The sequence below is a fragment of the Gobius niger genome, assembly GCF_951799975.1.
Source record: "Gobius niger genome assembly, chromosome: 18".
Classification (NCBI taxonomy): Eukaryota; Metazoa; Chordata; class Actinopteri; order Gobiiformes; family Gobiidae; genus Gobius; species Gobius niger.
The window spans coordinates 17,840,619-17,867,234 of NC_136869.1; the positions used below are offsets into that span (position 1 = coordinate 17,840,619).

The following is a 26,616-nucleotide window of genomic DNA, read 5'->3' on the forward strand; positions in this document are numbered from 1 at the left end:
AAATGCACGACTGTAGCTTCAGACACTGCATGAATGGCGTGCTTCGATTTGCGTTCGATTCGATTAAGCTTGGAAATAGACAGCGGTTCTATCTGCACCAGGGGTTCCCAAACTTTTCAGACCCCCAAAATCACTCAGCAAACAACTCGGGACCCTCTTCCGTATAATATACAGAAGTTAAATGTGCAAAACGTTGTTAGTTTGGATGCTGCATTTTGATATGTGGCTTAATTTCACTAAAATATGCAGTTTCCAATCAAAATACATCAGATTCAATATCAACCACTGATATATATACACCAGTGACCGTTGTTATTTTTAGTCGGTTTCAGTAAGGATTGTTTACACTTGTAGAAAATTTCCACAGACTGTGTTGGTAATCGAATCAAATGTCTCTGATGATGTGTTAATGGACTGAAACGCACTCTAATGGGCTCGGTGAGTAATATTCTCCTTTAACTGTGATTCACATTGTTCCAGTGTTCCCAGAAAAAAAGCAGCAGAAGCAGGAAGTTTCATAACGAAGTAAACACACACATTGACAGTTTTTATATAAAAAATATTCAGACGCAGCCCTGCAACTCAAAGTGTGATAGCAGGTGGGCAGCAGTGGACATGCTCACACCTGCAGTCTCCATGGACAGCAGGCTGGCTGTTCCCTAATGGTTTTTGGAAAGACTTGGGTGGGGTAGACCCCCAAGTCCCTGAAAGGAGTCATTCAGTGTCTTACAGAATGCACACACCAAAGTCTTGAATCCAAATTTCTCTGGAAATCGAGCGGTGACATTCGCAGCAGGAAATATTTGATGCAAAAACAAATGAATGTGCTTTAATAACGCATTTGCCCAACATTGCTTTTTCCGACTCTCATGATAACAAGTCGCTTTACGATATCATATCCTCCGATCATCAGCCTCCTCAAACTCAAACCCATCACTGGCGAGATGGGTGAAGTGTCTTTGCCAAGGACATAACTGAAGTTGACGATGGGATTAAGTGCTCTACCACTAAGCCACGTACTGCCTCCATGAGATGATGATTGCACCTCTCTCAGTCAGTGGGCAAAGTTTATAGAGAAAGGAAACTCCACCTACCGCTGTCCACCAATTCTACCCCGGATAATAGCCCTCTGTGAGTCTGCGTGGTCCGTAATTCTAGTCCAACAAACTAACAAACCACCCCACTGGCATCTGCAACTTACAATCTCTGAACGTTGTCACCACATCGTCGCCTCCTTTTAGCCAAAACCTTTATTGCTGGAAAAAAAAAATCTTATCTGCTTTCTTCCTTGGACTTTTCCAGGTTGCCAAATGTCATCATGAATAAACACATCATATTATAGCACATTTTAATATGCCAGATACTGTTATTTGCACGCCACTTAGGAACATTATTGAGATCAGGCTCATTACGTTTGAGAACCAACATTTGTTATCGCCAAACGGAAAATACTTGGGAATACAGCTAATACTGACATAGCGTAAGAGTCAAGAATGACACATCGGAAAGTCGAGATTATTACAGGTTATCCCCCATCGTTTTAATGATGACAATTTAAATGAATCACGCTCCACATCTGCTGGCTCTTGCCGGACATCCCATTGTAAATCACAATGAGGCGTGTTTCTCCTTTAATGTCATGTTATTAGCGTGGAATTCCGCATCTGAGGAATTGACTGACGTCTAAATTAAAGCTATAAAGATCACTATGTGCGCATCATTGTTTTGCTTTTAAAACTTTATCGCCTTTTCCCCCCTTAACCTTTACAGCGAACTAAATAAGGCTTAAAGAATGATGCGGAACGAGAATCCCGACTTATTTCCGTGCCTGGAGCTGGTGACATCATGCCACTTCCTCGGGCTCCGCTCCTGTGGTTTGACACATGTAATTGAAATCGCAGGCCTTTCCTCGCGTCGCTACATGGATTATGGACTTGGAATGTTTTATCAATTATGCTATAGCGTCAGACGGATTGGGGATTTCTGGATGTATCTTTACTGCGTCTATGAGCGTAATACGGAACATATGGGGCACCGCTCACCTTCCACAATAGCATTAGCCGTCTGCCTGTCTGCCTGTCTGCCTGTCTGTCTTTCGTTCTGAGCTTGATCTTACTCTTGAGTTTCTTTTGCGCCTTTTCGTACGTTTTCGCATCGGTGCCAAAACAGCCTGTGGTCATATTAAAATCCTGATGCATTCTACGGCTGGAAAACCCTCACCAAGTGCATCTATGTTTAGCTGTAGGCTGGGAATAAAGCGTGTTAGGTGCTTGTGAAAATGGCATTGTCTATAATTGCCGCGCTCCCTTCTGGCCCTTTTGCGCCTTGGTAAAAATTGACTACGTAGCGAAGCGGGGTCAAAAGTACACACGCGGTCTTTAATGTATCAACAATTACATACTTGCGCTGGCGAAGGTGGTCGTGCTCATACTGGGTTTGGCTGCTAGCAATTAGCAGCTCGCAAAGTATCGCTCGGATGTGGGTGACATTTTTAGCAAAGGTCAGTAACGGGAAAAATAATTCGCACAGTTAAAAGAAAACATGTTGCAGGAAAGCCCCTGATTCGCCACACGTTGACTTTTGAATAATATGACCCGTTTCTTGGTGGAGGAACTCGCTTTTTCAGAGCATTTGTCCATCCTTCCAGTCTTCCCCAGGGCCTCCTCCCAGTGGCACAAGCCTGGAGCCCCTGAAACAGTCTGCCCGAGCCACTTGCTACTCCTCTCATGGAGCAACAGCATCTCAACTCAAGAGACTCTAGACCCTGTCTCTAAGGCGGTGCCAGTAACCCAGCCGAGGAACCACATTGTGACGACTTGTGTCTGGGATATTGTTCTCTCGGTCATGACCCAAAATGAGAGCTTTGCCTTTCAACTCGGCTCCCTCTGAAGCACAGCAGTCCAACACAACTGTCCGTCAATCTCATGCTCCATCCGTCCCTCACCTCTACTGCCTTGAAGAGGGTCGAAAATCATGGCCTCGGATTTGAAGGTGCTGATTTTCCTCCTAGTCGCCCCAGTGCATGCTGAACCGCTTCCACAAACAGCAAAGTTGAGATTTAGTGGTTTGTGAAATGAACCCCTTTCAATCCCCTGGCTGCTCCTAAAAACTCTGTCCAGAAAGTCAACAGAACCTTTGGCCATGAGTCATAACTGATTTCCAAGCATTATATGTACTATGTGGAGTTGAGCATCTCTGTAACCAGAAGCACTTTCCATGGCCTGACTGTTTCCAGATAGTTCGATGAAACAGAGTGACACGAGTCTTTAATCCCCTGCATGAAAGAGAAAAGCTGTTATCTCGGCATTCCCAAGACACCTCTTTCTGCTCTGCAAATGCTTACTTTAGCAAGGCCCCACCGATCAACTATGAACTCATGTGAGTGTGAAAGTTTACCTAGACGACCGTGGCAGAGGGAGCGAGGGAGCACCTCTGGGGCGTCATTGCCTTTCCTGGACACAGACGGAAAGCCCAAAACTGTATGAGCCGCATTCCTGTCTTCCTTGTGGGCTGTTCGTACTGAGCTGAGAAGAGAACATGTAATGTTTACTCTTAACACCACACTCTCGCTCCAAATCACAGCTGTGTCTATGCATCCTCCAGCCAGCCTCATTCTTCAAGGACAAGGGCTTCTTTCACTGTTTATTTCTTTAAGAGCAAAGGAGAAGGGTGCAATGAGCGGGGTTGTCCTGCTTTTTCTGCCAGCACATTCGAAAGGGGTTCAAAACGGAGGGCTAATAAGTGTAATCCGACAGAAGCAACTGGCCGACGATAAAGTTGCTAACCCCATACAGCTGTGGTGTCACTTCTCTCTCTGCGCACGGATGAAATTGTGTGTGTTTGTCAGAAAAGTACAAGGGCTGGGACATACAGTGTGTTCCTTGAAAGCTTCTTTTTCCAGTGATTCTAATGACACCATATTGACAACGCCTTGTGTGAATCCGTCTGTCGCCCGAACCGGTTGAACTCTGCTAAGTTAACTTTAAAAGTAGACGCATTCATTTGGTTAGCCTGGTTTTGGCGCTATCGTAACTCTCCCTAGACACATCCAAGCGTAAACGTTCAGCCCGAGGTCATGCGAGGCCGCGGAGCACCCTCTCATGACAGAGAGGTGCCGACATGTGTGAGAGGGGCCTGTCTCGTGCCGTCTGAATCCCCGGGCACTTTTTGTGAATGCGACCGGGGATGCTGCTGTTTTTTTTTTTTTTTTTTTTTTTACAACACAAGTCAAAGTGTGTGGCTCGTTGAGGTCAGAGCGCAGTCACCGAGGGAGATGCTGCGGATAACCCTTCAATATAACACACCAACCCGCGCCCTGGCCGGAAATGCCTTACTGATTTCGCAGACAATACAGTGCTTTTTTTAGGGAGTTTGCAAGATGAAAACAAAGTCTGGAGCAGGAGCTGAAGGAATCATCACAGACAACAACAAAGCTTCTGCCTCTGAGTGACAATTTTATAGAGACAGACTTCTTGTAAAACCATCAAACGACTCGCAGCTTCTCGCGCAAAGCAGACGAACTGCAGTAACAAGCACAGTTTAGTAAATGTGCACAATTGAGTTAAAGACCTCTGCTTTTACTATTGAGGTCGCCCTATTGAAGAGGTTAGAAAGTATTAAAAGTCATTGAGTGCCAAAATGAAGGCCTTAAAAGCATCAGATTGGATTGAAACGTCTTGGAAAATATCAACATATGTCCTACTGTTTGTCGTTGCATCATATTTGCTTCTGCTGTGAAATATCCCGACCCCTCAGCACATGGAGCCACCGACCCAGACTTGACCTTTGACACAGCCGTCGCCAATTGCCCTCGACCTCGGAAACATGTAAATTTCTCCACCTCGCTATAAAATCACTTGTTGTACACGGCAAATGTGCTTTCCAGATGTCTTGCCTTGTCCGCCAAGGAACAGCCGAGCGAGAACAGGGACACACCTGTGCTCAGAATAGGCTTCCCCCCCTCTCTCTCTCTCTCCCGCTGCAGCACTTAACTTTGTAGGCTTGGAAGCACACACGGCCACTGTTTTCCAAGCGGCAAGACGATGTGTAAGAGTTTGTGTCACCGGCTGAATAAGCGACTGAAAAAGGCCGCAGACTAGACCGGGATTAGAAAACAGCCGCGTCACTCAGGAAGTCGAAGGGGCAGGACTTGTTTTCTGGGCGTAATTGGATGTAAATTGCATTCATTTCTTCTGGTCCAGTAAATATGGACGCGGAGTTGTGGGGAATTGGTGCTGGAGTTGTGTTGTCGCGCATCTTTGAGTAATCTTTGAGTAATCTTTGACTCTTCCCAAGTGGCTGTTTCTAGCAACATGGCAGCAGCTCCTTAAAAGCTCCCCCTGAGGTTTCCAGGAAATGCTTCTCTCACCTCTCGGTCTCTTGCTTGCGGTCTAGTTTTTCTTTTCTCTGTAGTGAAACAGCTGCACAGCGAAGGGGAGCAAGAGGAGGGGGGTGGGAGGAGCTTACAGTGAGATGCCGTGAAAATCAGGAAGTGAAACTACTGCATTACTCCGTTGGCCCTACTTCTGCGATGGGTATGGTTAATACTAACTCTCTACCATTCATTCTCAATGGTAAACATGGATGCAGTACACGTTTTGGCCAGCAGCGTTAAATTGGGGGCGCTGTTTCACTCCTTTCGCAAAGTTAAAGAAAACACTGTTGTGGTGTCTTGGTATTTATCAATCACAGAGCGTTGTAGCATCAACTTTCACAGTTTTCTAACTTTATTGCAAAGGTTGTTGACATCGACAAAGGTACATGTCAAAAATTGACGTATAAAAGCATTTATGCTGAACTGACACTTTCAAATTGACGAAGTTTGGGCCCCCCTGCTTTAGATCAATATTACGTTTTCCAACCAACAAAATGCACGATAGTGATAACGATGTTTGACATTATATACATGACTTTTTAATGCATCCATTCCATAAATGCAGTATTACTGTGCATTGGTGCATGTGTTCAACAGCCAACAAAAGCCTCACTACCGTTACGTTCGGGATATTTCTTTCACCTGGAGCGTAATGGAACATTGTCATCATTCCGGCGGGAAAAAATGCCAAATCTGCAGCTCCACTGATAAGCTTCCACAGGGAGGTTTTACAGCTTTATAACATTTATCATTCCTAAACCCTTGACTGATGACTCAACAGTTCGAGCCAGGGAGATATTCATCCTCATAAGAGTATCCTCATTCATGTTAGTGGCTTTTCTTTATAGCATTAGCAGAAGACAAGCTAAAGGTGTATGATTGTAGTGTTCCTGACACTTTACGTCGCATTTGATTTACATCCGCAGTAAAAGTTTACGTGCCTGTGCTGTGTGATATTCTATATGCAGTGGAGTTGTGTTAAAGATAATGACCCTATACTTGAAAAAATGACATCTCCAGTTGTGCAGAGTCGTCAGAATCTAGAGCAAGACTTCCCAAGTTCTAAGCAGAGTCTTCAAGTCATATGCAGTAGGTTTTTTTTTTTTATTTCCAAATGTCCAATAAATATTTTTACTAGGTTTCAGTGGATCAGAGGGCGGATTATTTAATAGAAAACAGATTGCTGCTCAAAAGAAGCATCACGATTTAAGCAGTCCTATAAATCCATATTAAAGTGCTGTGACACTGGCATGAGGTTTAGCAGAAAAAACGCTACAATATGGAGCTGTTTGACTCTATACTGAAACACAGCGGTCATGGTATGGTGGTTTGTCAAAAATAATAGAAAAAAATGGAAAGCAGCCCAAGCCAGTCTTAAAACTCCTCGGGAGGCTACAGTGTTAATTTGTATTTGGTCTAACCCTTTTCCTAACCTCAGACATCAGCACTCAGGGCCACTGGCAAAGTCCTGAAATTATACGGGGGATCACTCGGCCCATAAGGAAAGAGAATACGCCTCATCCTTGGATAAAAATACGTTTCCGTTTTTGAATCAAATTGAAACTTTCGTGGCTCTCCTGGACTGCTGACACATGTCTGGTGTTGTCGAGGAATTTTCGAACTTCCAGCTGTCTAAATCAAGAGATGATGTACTGTATTTATGAGGACGTCTCGGGGGGGAAAAGATTGCGATTTGTGTGACGTCTCGCCAAAGCCTGTCCCGCACGTCCCTTTAATTTGATGAGCAAGAATATGTGTTCACTTTACAAGAGCTGTTCTTTTTTTATTTTTTTCAGATAAGCTGCTTGTCCTGACGGTTGCCACAGAAGAGACTGATGGCTTCCGCCGCTTCATGCTGTCGGCCAACTACTTTAACTACAACGTCAAGGTACGATGGTCGTTGATTACAAAGCTACAAACAGCCTTGACGGACCGATGTGTCCAAGGAAACTGCCCACATCTTTAGGAGATATCCGACATCTGTGCAGTGCGGGAAAAGTGCCTCCACATGTGAATCACTGAGAAAGAGTTCATGCTTTATCTTGATTCATGGCTTCTGTTTCGACTCTTTACACATGCTCATTGTGAACTCAGTCCCCAACTATGCCAAACATGTGATAAGGCTATTGTCCATCTGAGCCGTGGAAACTCAAGCCCCCAGTCTGATCCCTTTATCTGGCAGTTCACCAGCAAAGGGGAATCAAAACTGAGCTCTAGTCAAAGCAACATTACTGTTCACGAAAGACTCTTCTATATGCTGTTTCTTAGTGTGTTTTGACTAGCTGAACTCTTCCTCTCTCTCCCTCTCTCTCTCTCTCTCTCTCCCCCTCTCTTTCCCTCTCTCCCTCTCTCTCTCCTCTCCCTTTCACTTTCTCCCTCTCTCTCTCTCCTCTCCCTTTCACTTTCTCCCTTTCTCTCTCTCCTCTCCCTTTCACTTTCTCCCTCTCTCTCTCTCCTCTCCCTTTCACTTTCTCCCTTTCTCTCTCTCCTCTCCCTTTCACTTTCTCCCTCTCTCTCTCTCATCTCCCTTTCACTTTCTCCCTCTCTCTCTCCCTCCCTCTCTCGCTCCCTTCCTCCCTACCTCTCTCGCTCCGCTCCCTCTCGCCTCCTTGTGCTTGTTGCTGGACTCTAAAGTACGTGGATGATTTTAATAATATTGGTTTTATGAGGTGTTTTTGAGTAAGACGTTGACAATAAATGCATGTGAAAAGTCTCTCCTTCCCTCTCTCTCTTCTTCTCTCCTCTCCCTCTCTCAGTCTCTCCCTCCCTCTCTCAGTGTCTCTCCCTCTCTCTCTCCCTCCCTCTCTCCCTCCCTCGCTCCCTCTCTCTCTTCTTCTCTCCCTCTCTCCCTCCCTCCCTCGCTCCCTCTCTCTCTCTCTCCTTTCCCTCTCTCAGTCTCTCCGTCCCTCTCTCTCTCTCCCTCTCTCCCTCCCTCGCTCCCTCTCTCTCCCTCTCCCTCTCTCTCCTCTCCCTCCCTACATCTCTCCCTCTCTCTCTCTCTCCTCTCACTTTCTCCCTCCCTCTCTCTCTCCCTTCCTCCCTCCCTCTCTCGCTCCGCTCCCTCTCTCCTCCTTGTGCTTGTTGCTGAGCTCTTTAGTAAATGGATGATTTTAATACTATTGGTTTTATGAGGTGTTTTTGAGTAAGACGTTGACAATAAATGCATGTGAAAAGTCTCTCCCTCTCTCCCTCCCTCTCCCTCTCTCCCTCCCTCTCTCTCTCTCTCCCTCTCTCACTCCCTATCTCTCTCTCAGTCTCTCTCCCTCTCTCTCTCACTCCCTATCTCTCTCTCAGTCTCTCTCCCTCCCTCTCCCTCTCTCCCTCCCCCTCTCTCTCTCTCCCTCTCTCACTCCCTATCTCTCTCTCAGTCTCTCTCCCTCTCTCTCTCATCAAAACATAGCTGTGTTCCAACTCACACATCTCTCTCTCTCCCTCTCTCCCTCCCCCCTCTCTCTCTCTCTCCTCTCCCTCCCTCCCTCCCTCCCTCCCTCCCTCCCTCTCCATCTCTCTCTCTTCTCCCTCTCTCACTCTGTACCCCTCTCTCTCTCCCTCTCTCATCAAAAACATAGCTGCGTTCCAGCTCACACATCTTTGAGTAATCTTTCAATCTTCCCCAGAGGCGGCTGCTCTTGTTGATTCAAATATTTATATGGTCGATTCATTTGTCAGTGATTTGAAATGATCGTTCTCTCGTCCTTGTTCGTAGAGCAGGGGGTGGGGAGTGAGGGTTGGGAGCACAGGGAGCACAGGGAGGGCAGGGAAGGGAGTTCAGCTTCCTGACAGCCTGGTTGATCTCCTACATATCCAGGAAATGCTCTCCTCTCCTCTCCTCTCCTCTCGATCTCTTGCTCAGCAGCTACCTTTATAGTATTTTTTTTTTTTTTTAAAAGGACTAGACTTGACTTGACTAGCTGAACTGTTCCTCAGGTGCTGGGAATGGGAGAGTCGTGGAAAGGAGGAGATGTGGGCCGCTCCATCGGCGGAGGGCAGAAGGTCAGACTACTGAAGGAAGCCATGGAGGAGCTGGCAGACCGGGAGGATCTGGTGGTTCTCACTGTAGACAGGTAAAAAAAAAGCATCTCTGAGCGACACCTGCGAAACCCAGACACTACAACACCCATAAATCACCATCGCTCATAAACGCGCTGAAGTCGAGGGGGCTTTGTCATCACTTTCACGCGGTCGTTTTGTATTATTTGCTTTCGTTTGGAGCTCGTAAAAACGATCCGATTTCGCTTTGACGGCTACGGCTGACACCAAAGTCATGCGAACCACCTTTAATTGCTGCACGGATGAAAGAATTAGCAGTGAAACTAATTGGCATAATGCGCGCTTTGAACGGCGCCTTGGACTTTGATGTGTGCCGCGCTGCCGTGCACACGTTCAGAAAGAGCAGGTAGCACGATTACAAGGCAAAGTGAGCGGTTTGGGAATAATGACAGTGCCGCGGGCCAGGTTTCCTCAAATAGAGCAGAGGATGAGACTGATCCACTTTGTGAACTCTGTGACTTCAATGACGGCCGCTCAAATTGCTCTATAAAAGCGGCACGCCCTTCAAGCAGGTGGGATTCTGTTGTTGCCAAGGAAGTTATTTACTCTTACCCACTTTTATATCAAATTTGATGCAATTTCTGGTAATTTCAGTGAAGTGAAAAATAGTATGACTTCCTCTCGCAAGTAAAATGACGCATTATTTTAAATTGCGCTAAATTACAGCTTGCAAGGTTTGTTTTGCTTCCGGGAATGAAGACAGCAACATTGTCATTTCAGTTGGAGTGTCTCTCTCTGCTCTTTCCTCAGTGGTGATCTGAGCTTTTGATTTTTTCCCAAATAATCACAGGTTTACACTGGGCCGTCCTCTTGTGTTGCCGCCGTGGCAGTGATTGATGAGATCAGCAGCGACAAAGGCTGCCTCTGTGAACATGTGTGGACCACATGTGGATACAGTACAGTGGACAGTACAGAGGCTGCGCTGGAAACCCCTTTACTTTCCAAAGGCCTGACTTTATTCTCTTTGATTGGGATTTTTATATTTTGTATCTGCTGACCCAAAAGGAAACCACAGGACAATGACTGACCCTGACTGAGGAGATATTATGGAAACATGTTAACCTCTAATCCCCTGCCTTCACCGAGCGCATTTTCTGGACTGGAGTTTACAGCCTATAGGCCAGCATAATGGCTCATTTGAAAGCTAAGGCCAACAAAACTGATCTTAAAGAGGGGGTATTATGCTTTTTTCAATCACATAGCACCAGTCTATAGCACACTACAATGATGACGAAACCTTCTGTTGGTCTGTAAATGCAGTAAATTAGAATAACTGCCTTGTATAAAATTGCTCTTTCAAAATGGCTGTAGCGAATGTCTTGAAATAGGCCTCTGTCTCTTTAAGAACCTCTGACTCTTTCCGACCCGCCCCCTCCACACGCTGTCTGTGGCATCAGTGGGGAGGGGGTTCTGCTGAGGAGCAGTGGTTGGTTACTCGGCTGGTGTTGAAAGCTCGGAGGCGTCTCCAGGAGGTGGGGGCGTTCCTAGGAGGACTCAGGCAAACCTATCCCTAAAATGGCTGCCATCAGAGTTTTTACAGATTACTCAAAAATATGGGAATGTGCCAAGGCAACACTTCAGGCATGTTTTTAATGAGGGAATGACATAATAACATGATGTAAAGCTTGAAACAGTCAATTTTGCATAATACCCCCCCTTTAAGGTATCTTTTTCCTTGCGTTGTTGCCATGTTGTCACTTTTTTTATGTTCTTTTTCATCTTTTATTTCTCACTCACTCTCACTTCCTCTCTCCCCTCTCTTTCTCTCTTCCTTACTCTTCCTTTCTCCCGCTCTCCCCCCCCTCTCTCTAACCCTCACTCCCTCTCACTCTCCCTTCCTCTCTCTCCCTCCCTCTCCCTTCCTTTCTCCCGCTCTCCCCCCTCTCTCTTTAACCCTCACTCGCTCTTGCTCTCCCTTTCTCTCTCTCCTTCCCTCTCTCTCTCACTCTCTCTCCTCTCTCTCTATCCGCTCACTCCTCTCTCCCCCTCTCTATCCCCTCTCCCTCTCCTCCCTATCCTTCTCTCATGCTCTCCTCTCCTTTCTCTCTCTCTCTCCCTCTCCTCAAAAACATAGCTGTGTTTCAACTCACACATCTTTGAGTCATCTTTGAATCTTCCCCAGAGGCGGCAGCTCGTCTTGATCCAAAGATTCAGAGATTTTTATAAGTCGATTCATCTGTCAGTTAATTGAAATCATATTTCTCTCGTCCTTGTTTGTGGAGCAGGGGGTGGGGAGTGAGGGTTGGGAGCCCCTCTTGCTGTATGAGAGTAGTCTATTTTATAACACAGGCGCAAAACATAATCTTGACCAATATCTCTTTTAAACTACCTTTAAAATAAAAAAACTAAAAAAAAAGGCTTACCGGTTCGTGGATGCATTATCTTTAGGATCTTTCTTTAGGACTAGAGCATTACTTTCATGTCCTAAAATATCCTGTGGAAAAATCAACACACTCTAACAACATCAATAACTGCAATACCTATGTCAGGTGGAGACTTATCTTTTCTATATGTTTGTGCACCGAGGCGTGGTGCAGCACAGATCCCCACACGCTCACTCCTCAAGAATTCCACTGCTTACTCTGGAGTACGTGCATCCATCATCAGCATGTTAAGGCAGAGTCTGCATTTGTCAGGTTGACCCTAAATAAAAAGGTTAACATCCTTTTGTATGTCTTCTCGTTTTTCCCTTTCTAGCTATGATCTTATCTTTGCTGGGGGGCCAGAAGAAATCCTCAAGAAGTTCCAGCAGGCCAACCACAAAGTCATTTTCGCGGCCGAGGGCTTGATTTGGCCCGACAAAAGACTGGGAGAAAAGTATCCGTCGGTGCGCAGTGGCAAGCGCTATCTGAACTCTGGGGGTAAGACTTTGCAAGCTTTGTTGGTTATTTTTTCCCCCAAAGAATCTGTCAGCAGCCAGCTATTAAAAGGACACAGGAAAACCGGTCAAATTGGCCCTGTCCGGATTGTTGTTGTTGAGTTTTCCACAGTAAAGCGTCGTCCAGCTTGAGATGATGATGATTGTCACTCGAAGTATTTCTTTTAGGCTGCGAGTTAAAGCCCAGTGATTATGGTGTCATTCTGAGCACGAGGGTCATTAATATTAATCAGGCGGTTTTCCTCTGTTGTTTTACTTTACGATCCAGTGTTTGTGTAGCCCGGTTAACAGCCAAGGCTCGGTGCATTCCTCTGTGAGCTGTCAGCCTGAGGAAGAGCAGGCCTTCTCCGGTAGACAGGAGGCTGACCACACTGCTAAAGAGCGATGGAGCAATCCTCATGTCCAGCTGCAGACCGTGGGCCGAGATGAGGAAACCAAGAAGTCAGAGCGAATTTCCTTATAAAGACTATTTCTGTTCATCTGAGTCAAATCTGAATTTATGGGAGAACAATAGCTCCTCCCAAACATTATGAAAGTGACACTTCATTAAAATTCTGTTTTACCATTTTAGGAACATAACTTTTGAATGAAAAGTTTGAGCGGTATTTTGCTGTTTGCTTGTGGTACATATTATATCCGTGTATAAACTGGCTGTTGCAGGCATTTCCTGTCCAGAGGAAGAGTGGAGCTGTTTTTGGACACAATCCCACACAGCATGCCCCACACACTGAACTCACATTCCTCACATTTGCTCTGACTGTACTAGGGGTACAGTAATCTGACTGGATTGTTGAGAAATCTGAACAGGAGCTCAGATTGATAATGTCCAGCTGTAAAATGGATGCAATTTGCTGAGATCCAGTGTTGGGGGTAACGAGTTACAAAAAATGTCGTAAGGAATATAACATAATACTTTCACAAAATATGGAAATATATTAGTCATTACAATTTAAGTAATTCTAGTTACAAGTGCAGCTAAATGATTTGTTGATTTATGTCGAACTCCGCCCAAATAAAATGCAGCAGCAAATCAAGTTAGACGTTGGTGTATGAGGAGGAGAATGGGGAAGGAAATCTTTGACTGCACTTTTGCTCAGTAGCATTATTACTATATTCAGGTTTTAAAAGAAACTTAAAAGTAACTCAAAGTAGTGCAACTCTGCTACATTTTTGAAACAGTAATATGTAATACAAACATATACACATTATAACAATTGTAACTACCAGCAGGGGCGTAGCACCAAATTCTGGGCCCTGGGTACAAACCATCTTGTTGAACCCCCCTTGCTCACATATGAAATTCACATTTCATATTCTATGTTCTTTAACCACATAACAGTGGTAGTGGTTTGACAGTGCAGTTCATTTATATTCTATTATAACTTTATTTTATATACCTTAACTAAGTGAAAAAAATGGGTTGGCTTCATATAAAAACACATATCCAATCCAATGGGTACTTAGTTCATGGTTTGTTTGTTTGTTTCAAGTCAGTGTTTGACTTGAGATTGCATCTGATTTGGCTTCAGTTACAGAAAATGAATAACTTTTAAGTGTATTGTCAGTAAATTGTTGTTGTATAAAGTTACGTTGGAACAGGCTAAACGCCGCTGTGTGGGCTGAACCATTTGGCACATTTTTAAAGGGGTGTCAGGGCCCTGAGATATGATCCTTCATTATTGTTTGTGCAAAATTCTGTGTAGCAACCCTTGTTTTTCAGCCCGGTTGTGTTCAGTTCTTATAGTATCAATTAAGAGGAAAGTTAGAAAGTACAATACAGAACGCTTTTTGCAGCATTTTTGAGGGCCCCTACCCTGCTCTGGGCCCTGGGTACTCAGTACCCTTTACCCCCCCAGTCCGACGCCCCTGACTACCAGCATAGAATATATTACAAAGTAGCTTGCCCAACACTGCTAAGCTCCAGCTCCAAATAGCACCGTCCAGAACACTGAATTACTGCTTTCCTTGTGGTCATCACTTGGTTTGACCTCCCATATAGGACTGGAGCTTTCTCGGCCTGATTAGAGGCCGCTTTAGCATTCATTGTCATCAACATGACACGTGGATTTGTCTTGGCCTCTGTGTGTTGCTACATTGTATCAAATTGTAGCTTTTGTTTGTGTTTATGCTGCTACCGCCCAAGTGACCATGGGGATTTAGTTCACTGGAACCACACTGCTGCACTGGCCCGGGTGAGACCTTGGTCAATGGCCGTGCAGAGCAGGCTGTTACCAGAGGGGGAAGATATACTTTTGACTGATTGTTGCAAAACTACTTGGTTATGAAGTCAAAATAATCCAGGACTTGAACAGTTAATGCTGTTGTAAACTGGAACAACATTATAAACCGGATGATGCCAAGTTTCTAGGGTTTTCCTCAAATTCTTGGATCGTGCTTTCTGACATGTGTTGATTTAAAAGCCCTCATTTTGTGGGAGGCTACTGTCGATAAAACTCGATGTCACGATGCTCTTTAAGCATTCGTCTGCCGCTGCCAACTGCATTATGTCATGTCTATCGTTAGCTTGTTTACTGCGTCTGGGGCCCTTTTGAAAACGATGGGATCCAAAGCAATATGCGCACCAACAACACAGCCGAACCCTGCAATCAGCTCCTGCGGTCGGGAGGGAAAAGACGGGAAAGACGGGGAAAGCGGCGCAGACAGGGCCATGAGAATCTGCAGCCGACTATGGGAGAGTAGCAAAAGCTCCGTGGCATTGAAAACCTTTAGATTGCAGTGGTTTATAGGGCAATATTCCTCGCCTGATTATCTCTACGCAGTGGAAAAAGAGTCAGACTAAGCCCACCGTTTGTGCGCATGGGAGCCTCGCCAAAAATCACACTTCTTTTTTTTGTTTTAGACATGAGCCAGCTAACATAATCGGCGCTAGCAGTCTGCCAGAGCAGTAGAACCTTGTAAAAGTTTACTATACACTTTACTGCTGGAAATGCATTTGACACTGCTATTGCCCACAGGTATAATTGGATATGCCCCGTCCATGAACAGACTAGTGTCACAGTGGGACCTCCATGACAACGATGACGACCAGCTCTTCTACACCAAGATATATGTGGACCCACTACAGAGGGTGAGGGGGTTTTTTGGTCTCATTCCCAAAGCATTTCTATCATCCCACTTTTTGCTTAATGCAACCCGATAAAAAAGTTTTAGAATCAGATGCACTTTACTCAAAGGCCTTTTGTTTTTTTATCACAAATATCTGCTTTTACAATATATCAACAACGAACAGAACAAATTGCATCCAATGACTAGAAAAATGTAGGACAGAAACACACAACTAAAGAGGGATGAAAAAGCAACAAACAAGTGATGAAAATGAGATGAAAAAGGACAGGACAAGAAAAGCAACAAAAAAATGCAAATAAAAAACACTACAACACTACAAAAACACTTCCAAAATGTGACAAAAACGGGCTGGAAAAGCGACAACAAATCAACAAGAAAGCCACGAAAGAGCGGCAAAAAGGTGACAAAAATGCGATGAAAAAGTGACCAAAACACAAAAAGTTGCAGTCAGTTTTGTAGGTCTTAGCTTTCAAATGAGGCGTCACACTGGCCTATAGGCTGTAAGCTCCAGTGGAGAAGCTTTGAGATTTGGGTAAAGCTGAAAAAATGTGCTCGGTTAAAGGCAGGAAGGAAGAGGTCAATGACAATACACAAAAGTACATCAACATTCACCAACATGTAATAGGCCCATCCCTCAGTAGATAAAGAAACAAAGTGCCGGTACTAAAATGTAAAATGAGACAAAATCCATATCATTTATGACTATATATTATAAATATTGATCCACAACATTATTTTGCAACAGAATTTATTATATCGTCTGATGGGAGTCTTGACTGTAGCTTTTCTTGAATGCCAATGTAAACCTTTGCACATCATAAGGTTTGAGTAGTACTGAGATATTTAGAGATATTTTCACATTTTGACCAGTCACTGAACTAAATGGAAATGGGTAGCATGTTTGTGCACCAGGAATGCTATGTGAATAACTCAAATGTCAGATTGAAGTTTTTCTAATTCTAAGCGGAGGATTAAGTGTGTGTATGTGTCTGCAGCTCAATCTCAACATGACGCTGGATCACAAGTGCCAGATTTTCCAGAACTTGAACGGAGCCGTTGGTGAGTAATGGCAGATGCACGTTGGTAATGTCATGAAATCGCCCACTAAGTCGTAATTTTGTCAAACCATTTAGAATAAACCATTTTTAAAAAAATGATTCTCTGGCCTTTTTCATGAAGACTAATGCGCTCTAAATGAATTTAAAAAATCAAGATCTATTGAATTCTCTGGAAGTCTGGAACTCACAGAGTCTTTTCTCATTCACCAAAGCCTTTCCCTTAAAAGTTAATTTCCCTCCTTTGGCAGACGAGGTGCTTCTGAAGTTTGGCACGGACCGCGTTCGCGTCAGGAACACAGCCTGTGACTCCCTCCCGGTGGTCGTCCATGGCAACGGGAACACCAAAGTGAGTGAGGAACGGCCCTTCGAGTCTCCACCCTGCGCCGTCCTGCCTGCTGCATTCTTTACACTTATCGCCCCGGTGACTTATGGAGATTCCGTTACATTTACAACTTCTTACTCAAATCAGCATTCATATCTAGCCAGCATAGAATGATGGATTAAGTGGAGGAGGAAAAGTCTAGTTCAGGCCAAAATTGATGTTTTTCCTATGCAATCTTCTATTCAGTTCTGTTGCCAAAAACTGTGTCCGAATCATTATTAAACTTGAGCGTAAATAAACTCATGAGCAGGCTGACAGAACATTTAAGGTAATCTATCCTCCACCACTGTTTGGCTGCTCCTGGTGTGTTGGTAATGATGCATTATAATACCAAACCACTGTGAGTAAGCCCTTGCAGTGTTTGTGCCATTTTCCACCATCAGTTTGCTTGTGTGACGCTTGTCGCTGTTCCCTAAGTATGGCTTATGTAGTAATGACAGAAATCTCCATGGAGGTGAATGTATACAAAGTGCAGTAACCGTACAAGTCTACAAAGCAGATGCTGACCTACTGCTAATACTTGTACACCTGGTACTTTCTCCAAATGTGCTCAGGTTACTCCCATTCCATTTACAAAAAGAGGGCACTCCGGGGTCAGGGGACAAAGGGGGTTTCTCCTCGGTCGTATGGGGCTGTTGTTTTAGCACCTGTGTCACCACTTCCCTTTAAAAACAGTAGCAAAAAGAAAACAACAAAGTCACATGTGAAAATTGGTGCAGATGTGAACACTGAGGTTGTGGACTCAAGACGTTAAAGCAGAACTAAGTAACTCATGCCCCTAGAGGCCATAAGCGCCACTGCAGGTGTCATAGCATGTTACGGTTTTTTACTCATGATAGAAAAAAACAAAGGGAGAGAGGGATATTGTACATCCAGTTACACAACTTGACTGTAAATACTGTTTAAGTGGTGCTAACCTGCAGTTAGCTTTGCCCGTTAGCCAGTTAGCTTCTTCTTCGTGATTCCATTAGTGTGTATTGGTGGCTCCGACCCGTAGGCAGGAAAGTTGCAAAATGTGTTTTTCTGGCCAGAGACACCCCCCCAATCATCTAGCACTTGTATTACCCCCAGAGGGACTACGGAAAGGATTTATTAAGGTAAACAAGTTACTTAGCACTGCTTTAATGTTCTGTCTGTTGTGTTGTTTTTTCCTCACAGATGTACTTGAACTACTTGGGCAACTACGTCCCCGACGCTTGGAACTATGAGCACGGCTGTGGGCACTGCGATGATGACAATGTGGATTTGACAGAGTTGAGAGTAAGTGACAGTGAAAGACGTTTTATAATTACACTTCCCACAGTTTCCACAGAGACATGCCGTCGTTTTTTGAGTCAGTGTTAGTCACGCGCCGTGAGAGGTATTCTCATCCTCAGAGTGTAGGCAGGATGAATGTCATATGAGTAGTGCAGACCTGTTTCAACAGAGATAACCCAACTCTACAGTCGGCCCAGGGTGCGTGCCCGCTGCTCCTGTTGGACCATTCTCTAGCACACAGAGGACAGAAGGGGAAGCGTGGCACTGCGGTGGTGTCGCATTATGGCCTGTGAGGTTTTTTTAAAGGCTTCATTTAAAGGGGTGTCACTGTTGGGCAGCGTAGCAGTAAGTACGAGTGGTTATGCTGAGAATTTGTCGCCGAGTTCATCCGAGGCAATGGAAGACCTAAGGAAATGGCTTCATTTGTGCGGTTGAAACAGTCAAGCGCTGCACGAGACACTGTTTGTCCAAGTCCAAATAAAGAAAGTCATTCCGACAGTTAATCGTCCGCTGCCGATACAACCCACTCTAAATGCTAACTTCATTATCGGGCTGCCTCTCAGCTCCACCGCAATTACTCCATAATTCATTAAGCCTCAACAGCTGGAGTTAGTTCAATGCAAACTCGGCGGCACAAAGACACCCCTCAAAGTGTGAAGGGCCCTTTGTCCGGCACTGTGTCGAGCGTCTGAGCTAGAGTTAGCCCAGGTCACTACCAAACACGTGCGTCCCGCAATACCAGAGCTGCCTTCATCTTCACACTTCAACTCATTGTTAATAAAAAACTTCCAAACTGCGCTCCTTTCCCACTCATTTCGACAGATTCCTCGCGATGCCAGCTGTACGCCTGCAGCAGACTGGCATAACGCGGGACGCTGCCAAAACGCAGTCATTGTGGAACTTGCAAATTACAGTGTTGTGCTGGGCTGTCGTTTTATTATCCCCGGACCGAACTTTCTTCCCTGTGAACTGGTCATCACAAGTCCAGACGGAGCTGTGTGGGCCTGGAGCGCCGTCATGGGAAAAAGAAGTTGCCCGTCCACCCCAGTGTCCGCCGAAGTCTTTATTTCGCCTTTCATTTAAACTAGAGTCTTAGGAGTTTTAAAACGCACTGGTATATGCATGTGTTTGCACCAATCTACTGTCATTGTGGTTTATAGCGGCCCAGCAGTCTGATAACGGGTAATGTATTCCCTAGCTCTGTGTGAAGCGCGATGCTTGATGCTCTTGTCTGTGGGAGCTACATAAACGCATAACATTTGGGAATGCGTATCGAAACAGAAAGACGCACTGACAAATCTACTATTCTTTGCGCACAAGGCTGAATATTGTGATTCACTGTCTCACTGCAGCTGTAAAAACATTCAGCGGCGAGCTTTAAAGTGATACAACTAAGTCCAGGGGTTTTGAGCAACACTCGCTGGTCCAAAAAATGTAATGTATCTACGAACATTTACGAGTAAATATGGCTGAACGGTTCTGGGAAAAACGTCAAAGTCTTGTTTGTGTATGCTGTCAGCGGTCGCGGAGTCTTCCGTCGCCGTGAAGATTTTCCAAGTCATTAACTGGACCGGGTTGTTTAAGTTGTTTCTGTACTCCGGGGGCTTCTGGACGATCTGACAGTCCAGTTGATGATTTTGAAATGCTCACTACGTACGAATCCAAGTCGTTGCGGTTCAGTTTGATTTGTTTTAGTAGCGTGTTCGGTTCGCAGTGCACGATTGAGAGAATACTGCAATGTGGACCGGTGCAGTTAAAAGAATCACATGTTTAGTAGTTGATAGTAGATTGGTCTGACTCTCTAGCCTGGCTAACACCAGACTAAAATCACAAGTGATATTTAGTCTGGGGACCACCAATTCATTTTCTCGTAGGAGAGGTGTGGTTTACGATCGTCCATACTCGTTTATTGGGCGATACGAAAAAAAAAAAAAAAAGTCTCTTGCGTCTGCACGTAGCCACAGCCAATCGTATCATCGTATGAGATGACGTATGACGTACCCGCTGTAAACTTTTGAATATAAACTATTTAGAACAAGGTCTAAAGCTTGATCAAAAAATACCATCGTGTCTGCTGCTGTCACGTTGGATCCGTAAATAAACTTTTTTTTATTATTATCCGTAAATAAACTACAAGCTTCCATATATCGAATAGCGCGTCATCGTCTTGCCGTCCCTCCTCGCTCTGTGATTGGTTCCCAAATCCACCGGAGATGTCGGCCATGGTCCCCAGGCTGTTGTGCAGTTCGAAATCATTCGAGCGCACACAGCAGCATGGTGTTAGCCAGGTTACTGACTCTCAGCAAACAAGCTGCAAAGTGAGATTCCTCGCCGTAAATGGTTGCTATGAGCGTAATCCCAGCAGTGACGTCACCTCTGTCTGACCTCTGTCTGACCTCTGTATTTATGATGCTTTTCTTTTCAAGACAACGGCATCTGTATCTGCTCCTTTGTGTGTGTACGTGTGTGTGTGTGTGTGTGTGTGTGTTGAACCAATGTTTGACACGCTCTCCTAATTTGTGTCTGTAATCTAAACAGGAACTCCCAAATGTGCTGGTCGGGGTGTTCATCGAGCAGCCCACCCCGTTCCTCCCCGAGTTCTTCCACCGGCTGCTAACTCTGGATTATCCCAAGGACAAGCTTCGACTTTTTATCCACAATAACGTAAGCACCGGCTTGGAAAGTTAATGTAGTGGTGGCATTAAGTGTTCAGGCTCTACACAGCAACTGCAGACCCATCACATACTGTAGCTCTCACCCTTGTACTTATACTTCCCAAACCTGATGCAGTATACGCAGCTACAGCAGCAGCACTGTCTGCAGCTCATCAGCTAATTTACTGTTTTTATCCGTTGGGTTTGGCTTATTTTTCAGGAGGTTTACCATGAGAAGCACATCCAGAGGTTCTGGGAGGACAACCGGAACGCCTTCGGCAGCTTCAAGGTTGTGGGGCCCGAGGAGAATCTGAGCCAGGGAGAGGCCAGGAATATGGGCATGTACGCGAGCCTGCTTTCTCTGTATTTTATCTCTCAGAATGACTAACAGGAAGGGGGACATTTACCATGGAGTCCGAGGCTGTGTTTGCAGATTTTATTGCTCGGTTGCTCAGTTACCTCTCGAGGTACATATGTTTCTTTTTAACCTCTTAACCCCCGCATTAACTGAGCACATTTTCTCCAGTTCGGTCTTACCCAAATCTAAAAGGTCACAGCCTATAGGCCAGTGCAACGCCTCATTTGAAAGATGAGACCTACAAAACTCATCCAAACGGATCTTTTCCCTCACATTGTCATCTCTTCTGACAGATTTTCCAATCGCTTTTGTATTGGGTTTTCATCACTTTTGTGTCTCTCTTTTTTGCTCTTTTGTCTCTTTTTCGTCACTCGTCACTTTTTCGTTACTCTTGCCACTTTTTTGTCACTCTTGACTTTTTCGTTGCTCTTTTTTGTCCCTCTTGTCACTTTTTGTCACTCTTTTGACACTTTTATGTTGCTCTTGTCACTCTTTTCTCCCTTTTTGTCACTCTTTTGACACTTTTATTTCACCTTTTTGTTGCTCTTGTCACTCTTTTCTCCCTTTTTGTCACTCTTTTGACACTTTTATTTCACCTTTTTGTTGCTCTTGTCACTTTTTGTCACTTTTGTTGCTCTTTTTCATCTGACACTTTTATGACACTGTTTTGTCGCCTGTTTGTCACTTTTTGTCACTCTTGACTTTTTGTCACTCTTGTCACTCTTTTGTCACTTTTATGTTGCTCTTGTCACTCTTTTCTCCCTTTTTGTCACTCTTTTGACACTTTTATTTCACCTTTTTGTTGCTCTTGTCACTCTTTTCTCCCTTTTTGTCACTCTTTTGACACTTTTATTTCACCTTTTTGTTGCTCTTGTCACTTTTTGTCACTTTTGTTGCTCTTTTTCATCTGACACTTTTATGACACTGTTTTGTCGCCTGTTTGTCACTTTTTGTCACTCTTGACTTTTTGTCACTCTTGTCACTCTTTTGTCACTTTTATGTTGCTCTTGTCACTCTTTTCTCCCTTTTTGTCACTCTTTTGACACTTTTATTTCACCTTTTTGTTGCTCTTGTCACTCTTTTGTCCCTTTATGTCACTCTTTTGACACTTTTATTTCACCTTTTTGTTGCTCTTGTCACTTTTTGTCACTTTTGTTGCTCTTTTTCATCTGACACTTTTATGACACTGTTTTGTCGCCTGTTTGTCACTTTTTTTCACTCTTGTCACTCTTTTGTCCCTTTTTGTCACTCTTTTGACACTTTTTGGTCACTCTTTTGTCACTTTTATGTCATTTTTTCATCACTCTTGTCACTCTTGTTGTTCTTGTCACTTTTATGTCACTTTTATGTCACTTTTTACTTTTTCGTTGCTCTTTTTTGTCCCTCTTGTCACTTTTTGTCACTCTTTTGACACTTTTATTTCACCTTTTTGTTGCTCTTGTCACTTTTGTTGCTCTTTTTCATCTGACACTTTTATGACACTGTTTTGTCGCTCGTTTGTCACTTTTTGTCACTCTTGACTTTTTGTCACTCTTGTCACTCTTTTGTCACTTTTATGTTGCTCTTGTCACTCTTTTGTCCCTTTTTGTCACTCTTTTGACACTTTTTGGTCACTCTTTTGTCACTTTTATGTCATTTTTTCATCACTCTTGTCACTCTTGTTGTTCTTGTCACTTTTATGTCACTCTTGTCACTTTTTTGTTGCTCTTGTCACTTTGTTTTTCTTTCGTGGCTTTTTAGTCACTTTGTCATCACATTTTTGTTGCGTTTCATCACTTTTTTTCATCAAAGAGCTTTTAGATTTGGGTAAAAACCAACCTGGAGAAAACTTCTGTTCAGGTGGGGGTTAAGAGGCTAAGCAAATCTCAGCACGACACTATAGCCTCTTTTATAAATAGTCGGTGTGTTAGTCCTCTGACTTCTATTCGGTGTATTGATTTTGCATATTGGGCGTGACACTTGCATAGTATGGTAGTATTCTCACAGGTGCTCACTTTCCCTCACACCTTCCCCTCTCTACTCGGTGTCCCCTAACTCGACTAGCATGTCACGCAATATTTCCCTCTGTGGGCCGTCAATACGCTGATCCGATCAAGAGCACAGTGCGAGCAAAAGTCAGAACCAGCCCTATAATGACGGTTTATTAGCAGCCTCTAATCTTTGCCAAATCACTCGACCCACTCCAGACTTAAAGATAGTCCACCACTCTACAATTTGCCCCGACATCTTATATTTAGGAGCTGATGCATTCAAAACAGCCATTATTGAAACGCGCTGTGTCGACTGTAATCACACCGCATTGAGCGATGACTACTTTCTCTGCCCCCTTGCCTTTCCCCACCGCTTTAGGGATCTGTGCCGACAGGACCCCTCTTGTGACTACTACTTCAGCATGGACTCAGACGTCATGCTCACCAACAGACAGACGCTCCGGATGCTCATCGAACAGAACAGGTAAACGCACAGCGGCGACTCCAGCGTCCCCACATCACTTGTTGTGAACTGTTGGATGTTTATTCCTCAAGTGGCAAAACCGCGAGAACATTATAGCGAGGAGGATAAAGGTTTAAAAATACGCTTGCTATGGTTTTCCTGTTTTTGACCCTGACATGCCACTTTGCGTTAGACAAAAACACAAACGCGCTAAGCCTTTTATTTCGTTCGGCAGCTGCACACGATTGGGAAAAGCCATATAACTAGATGTCAATGTGGCTGCGGCATTGTATTGTGAGTCCGCTGCAGGCATGCAAAAGCAGGAGCCCTTCTGGGATATTTAAAGAGTGCATGGGAAATTTCCCCTTGGCGTAGACACAGTGCAAAAGACAGCGTAATGTCTGTATTTTCTCTAACCAAGACAAATCTACATCACAATGAAAGCTCATTTATCATAAGGGATACTGGCAGGTTAATTTGATAGAAAGCATATGGGTGCTATTACTTTATTGTCTATGTGGCCACAATTTCACAATTTATGCTAAAACAGCTTAAAAAATAAACACATGGTAACTTAAAAATGTCAAAAAGCTTAGTTTAGTTCCATTTTACCCATGTTTTGGTCAATGGCATGTACCCAGATGCCACCCCACTCAGGGGGGCTGCATGAGGAAGAATATTTGTGACAGTGTTTCCTCATTACCAAGACCCCTCCCCCACCCACAAGATCCTCAGAAGATGGCCTTTTGTTATGCAGCACTAATGAGTGCTAATCACCCATTGTTAAGACTAGCATCTTTAGAGAATACAAAATGACATGAATATTAATGCTATAGTGCAAGTTGACACAATGAACGTTCTAATCAAATGTTCAAAAGGCTGACTGGCACTTTGTAAGTAACAAAATCCATGTTGTCACAGTGATAGCATTACTTAGTTGTGGCCCAGCTTGGATTTAGGTTGGTTGGTCCATTCAGAGATTTGACCTCAGAAATATTAAGTGGCATTTGTTCCAAACTTTGTTGTGCTGCTTTTTCCGGCCTGTTGTTTTGACTTTTGTTTTTATTCAGCGCATAACATAAAATTCATTCAATTAGACCTAAAGCTGTAAAATGGTTGTTAATTTGGTTCTCACTTTGCGTTGTGCATCACTTAAAGCAGAATTAAGTGTAAGTAACACCTGTATTTTGAGCGGGAAGTTCACTTTCTCCAAACACATTGGTGGATTGACCATGTTAAATATAGTGGGTATATTGTTGTACACCATCAGATCACTCTTAAAAAATAAGTTTAAAACGGTCCAAATCAGAGCTTTTTTTGTTGCTTTACGCTAACTATCAATACTGTTTGGTAGCCGAAAGAGATTCCATTACCCATAATGCAACGGGCAACCCGAGATGGGCATTCGGCTTATACATAAGTCTTATAGTGCTTTTCAAGAGAGCTATTATATATTATATATATACAGGTGAGTTTTGTGCAGTTTGTTTGGTAGGTGATCCGAGTCTCTGATAAAAACAAAATCAAACAAAAAGTTTAATGCTCCAGAAAAACTGAAAGGACTTGAGTTGGCAATTATCAATGAAAGCAAGAAATAAATAAAAAGTTATGTTATACCATTTTTGGACCAACACATATGAACATATTGTATTCATAAGGTTATGATTGAAACTGTTTTAAATCTGTCAGGGTGGTGATAGACTCTAGCATCTACAGCAAGAGACATTTTGGATTGTGATATTAACACTTTGTGCCAGGCTTAAATGTCTTCATAGACATTTAAGCCTTTTGTCTCTTGTGGAGTATTTGCCCAGTATTTTGAGTTTTCCAAATAGATGCTGCCCATTTACTTAATTATCACTTGGTGTTTAAGTGTTTGCACTCTTTCCCAGAAATAACACTAATTTCCCAGACTGGTAGAAAGCTCTAAAAAGTATATTTTGCATAATACCATCCCTTAAAAAAGCTAACTTTAGTCCATAAAAAAGGTGCCGCAGGCTTGCCGTACCAGATGCAAAATACCTATCAGGGGATGACACCAGAGGGTTTCACTGGTGAGTATCCAGTGAACTCAAATATTCACTGGATACTCAAATATTCCTGGGATTGGGGACCGTCTTTCATCTCCTCCTGGTGTCTCTGGCCAGAAAACCACGATTGCAACTTTCCCTTCTCCCACCCGGAGACCCAAGACACACTAATGGAATCATGAAGAAGAAGCTAACAGGCTAACGGCCAAGTTTGAGTGAAAAAAAAATCTCCATTATTTATATTTCAGACTACAAGGAAAAAACAGCTCACATTTGAAAGACTTTTTTTTTAAGTCGGCCCCCTTCCTTAGAATGCCGTCCCAGTAATTTTGTACATAGACTGGAGCATTATAATATATATATATTTTGAATTTTGTGGTGATTAAATATTAATTAGACTTTAAATCCAAATCCATGAGATTTTAAAAAGTTTGATTTTAGCCTAAATTCAAAATTGCTATATCTTGAGAAAGTACTTGTTAATTTCAAGATTAAACATATTTTGAAAAGTAGACACGCTGGCGTTTGTGACTTGAGGTGACTTGCCGGCTAAAGCAAGGCTTGACTTGACTTGGCAAAAGCTATGACTTGACTTGACTTGACTTGACCCCATGACTGATTGACTTGGACTTAATAATAATAATGCATTGGTTTTATATAGCGCTTTTCTGGACACTCAAAGACGCTTTACATTGCACTATTCGTTCACTCCATACTTGGTGGTGGTAAGCTACTATTGTAGCCACAGCTGCCCTGGGGTAGACTGACGGAAGCGAGGCAACCAGTCTGCGCCATCGGCCCCTCCGACCACCACCAACCACTCACTCACTCACTACATTCGCTAGGCTTCCTGGTGTTACCAAACGGTCTCCCATCCAAGTACCGACCAGGCCCTTCCCTGCTTAGCTTCCAAGGTCTGACGGGATTGGGCAGAGCAAAGGCGGTATGACCACAACCTTTCACAACTTGGACCTTCACGACTTGGACTTGACTCGAGACTTTAGTGACTTACTCCCACCTCTGGGCACTAGCGGCGATATGGAGGTACTACAGCA

At 43.9% G+C, this 26,616-nt stretch overlaps 1 protein-coding gene across 2 annotated transcripts in view; it reads left to right on the forward strand.

Moving 5' to 3' along the window:
- Nucleotides 1–26,616, forward strand: part of plod2 (procollagen-lysine, 2-oxoglutarate 5-dioxygenase 2) — a 36,144-nt gene that overhangs the window by 1,288 nt on the left and 8,240 nt on the right. For both annotated transcript variants that reach the window (XM_079575749.1, XM_079575750.1), the window contains exons 2-11: nt 7,171–7,262; nt 9,302–9,438; nt 12,122–12,285; nt 15,278–15,390; nt 16,385–16,448; nt 16,696–16,793; nt 17,988–18,089; nt 20,625–20,750; nt 20,961–21,082; nt 23,448–23,552. In XM_079575749.1, the coding sequence (XP_079431875.1) occupies nt 7,171–7,262; nt 9,302–9,438; nt 12,122–12,285; nt 15,278–15,390; nt 16,385–16,448; nt 16,696–16,793; nt 17,988–18,089; nt 20,625–20,750; nt 20,961–21,082; nt 23,448–23,552 (1,123 nt within the window). The remainder of the gene's footprint in view (nt 1–7,170; nt 7,263–9,301; nt 9,439–12,121; nt 12,286–15,277; nt 15,391–16,384; nt 16,449–16,695; nt 16,794–17,987; nt 18,090–20,624; nt 20,751–20,960; nt 21,083–23,447; nt 23,553–26,616) is intronic.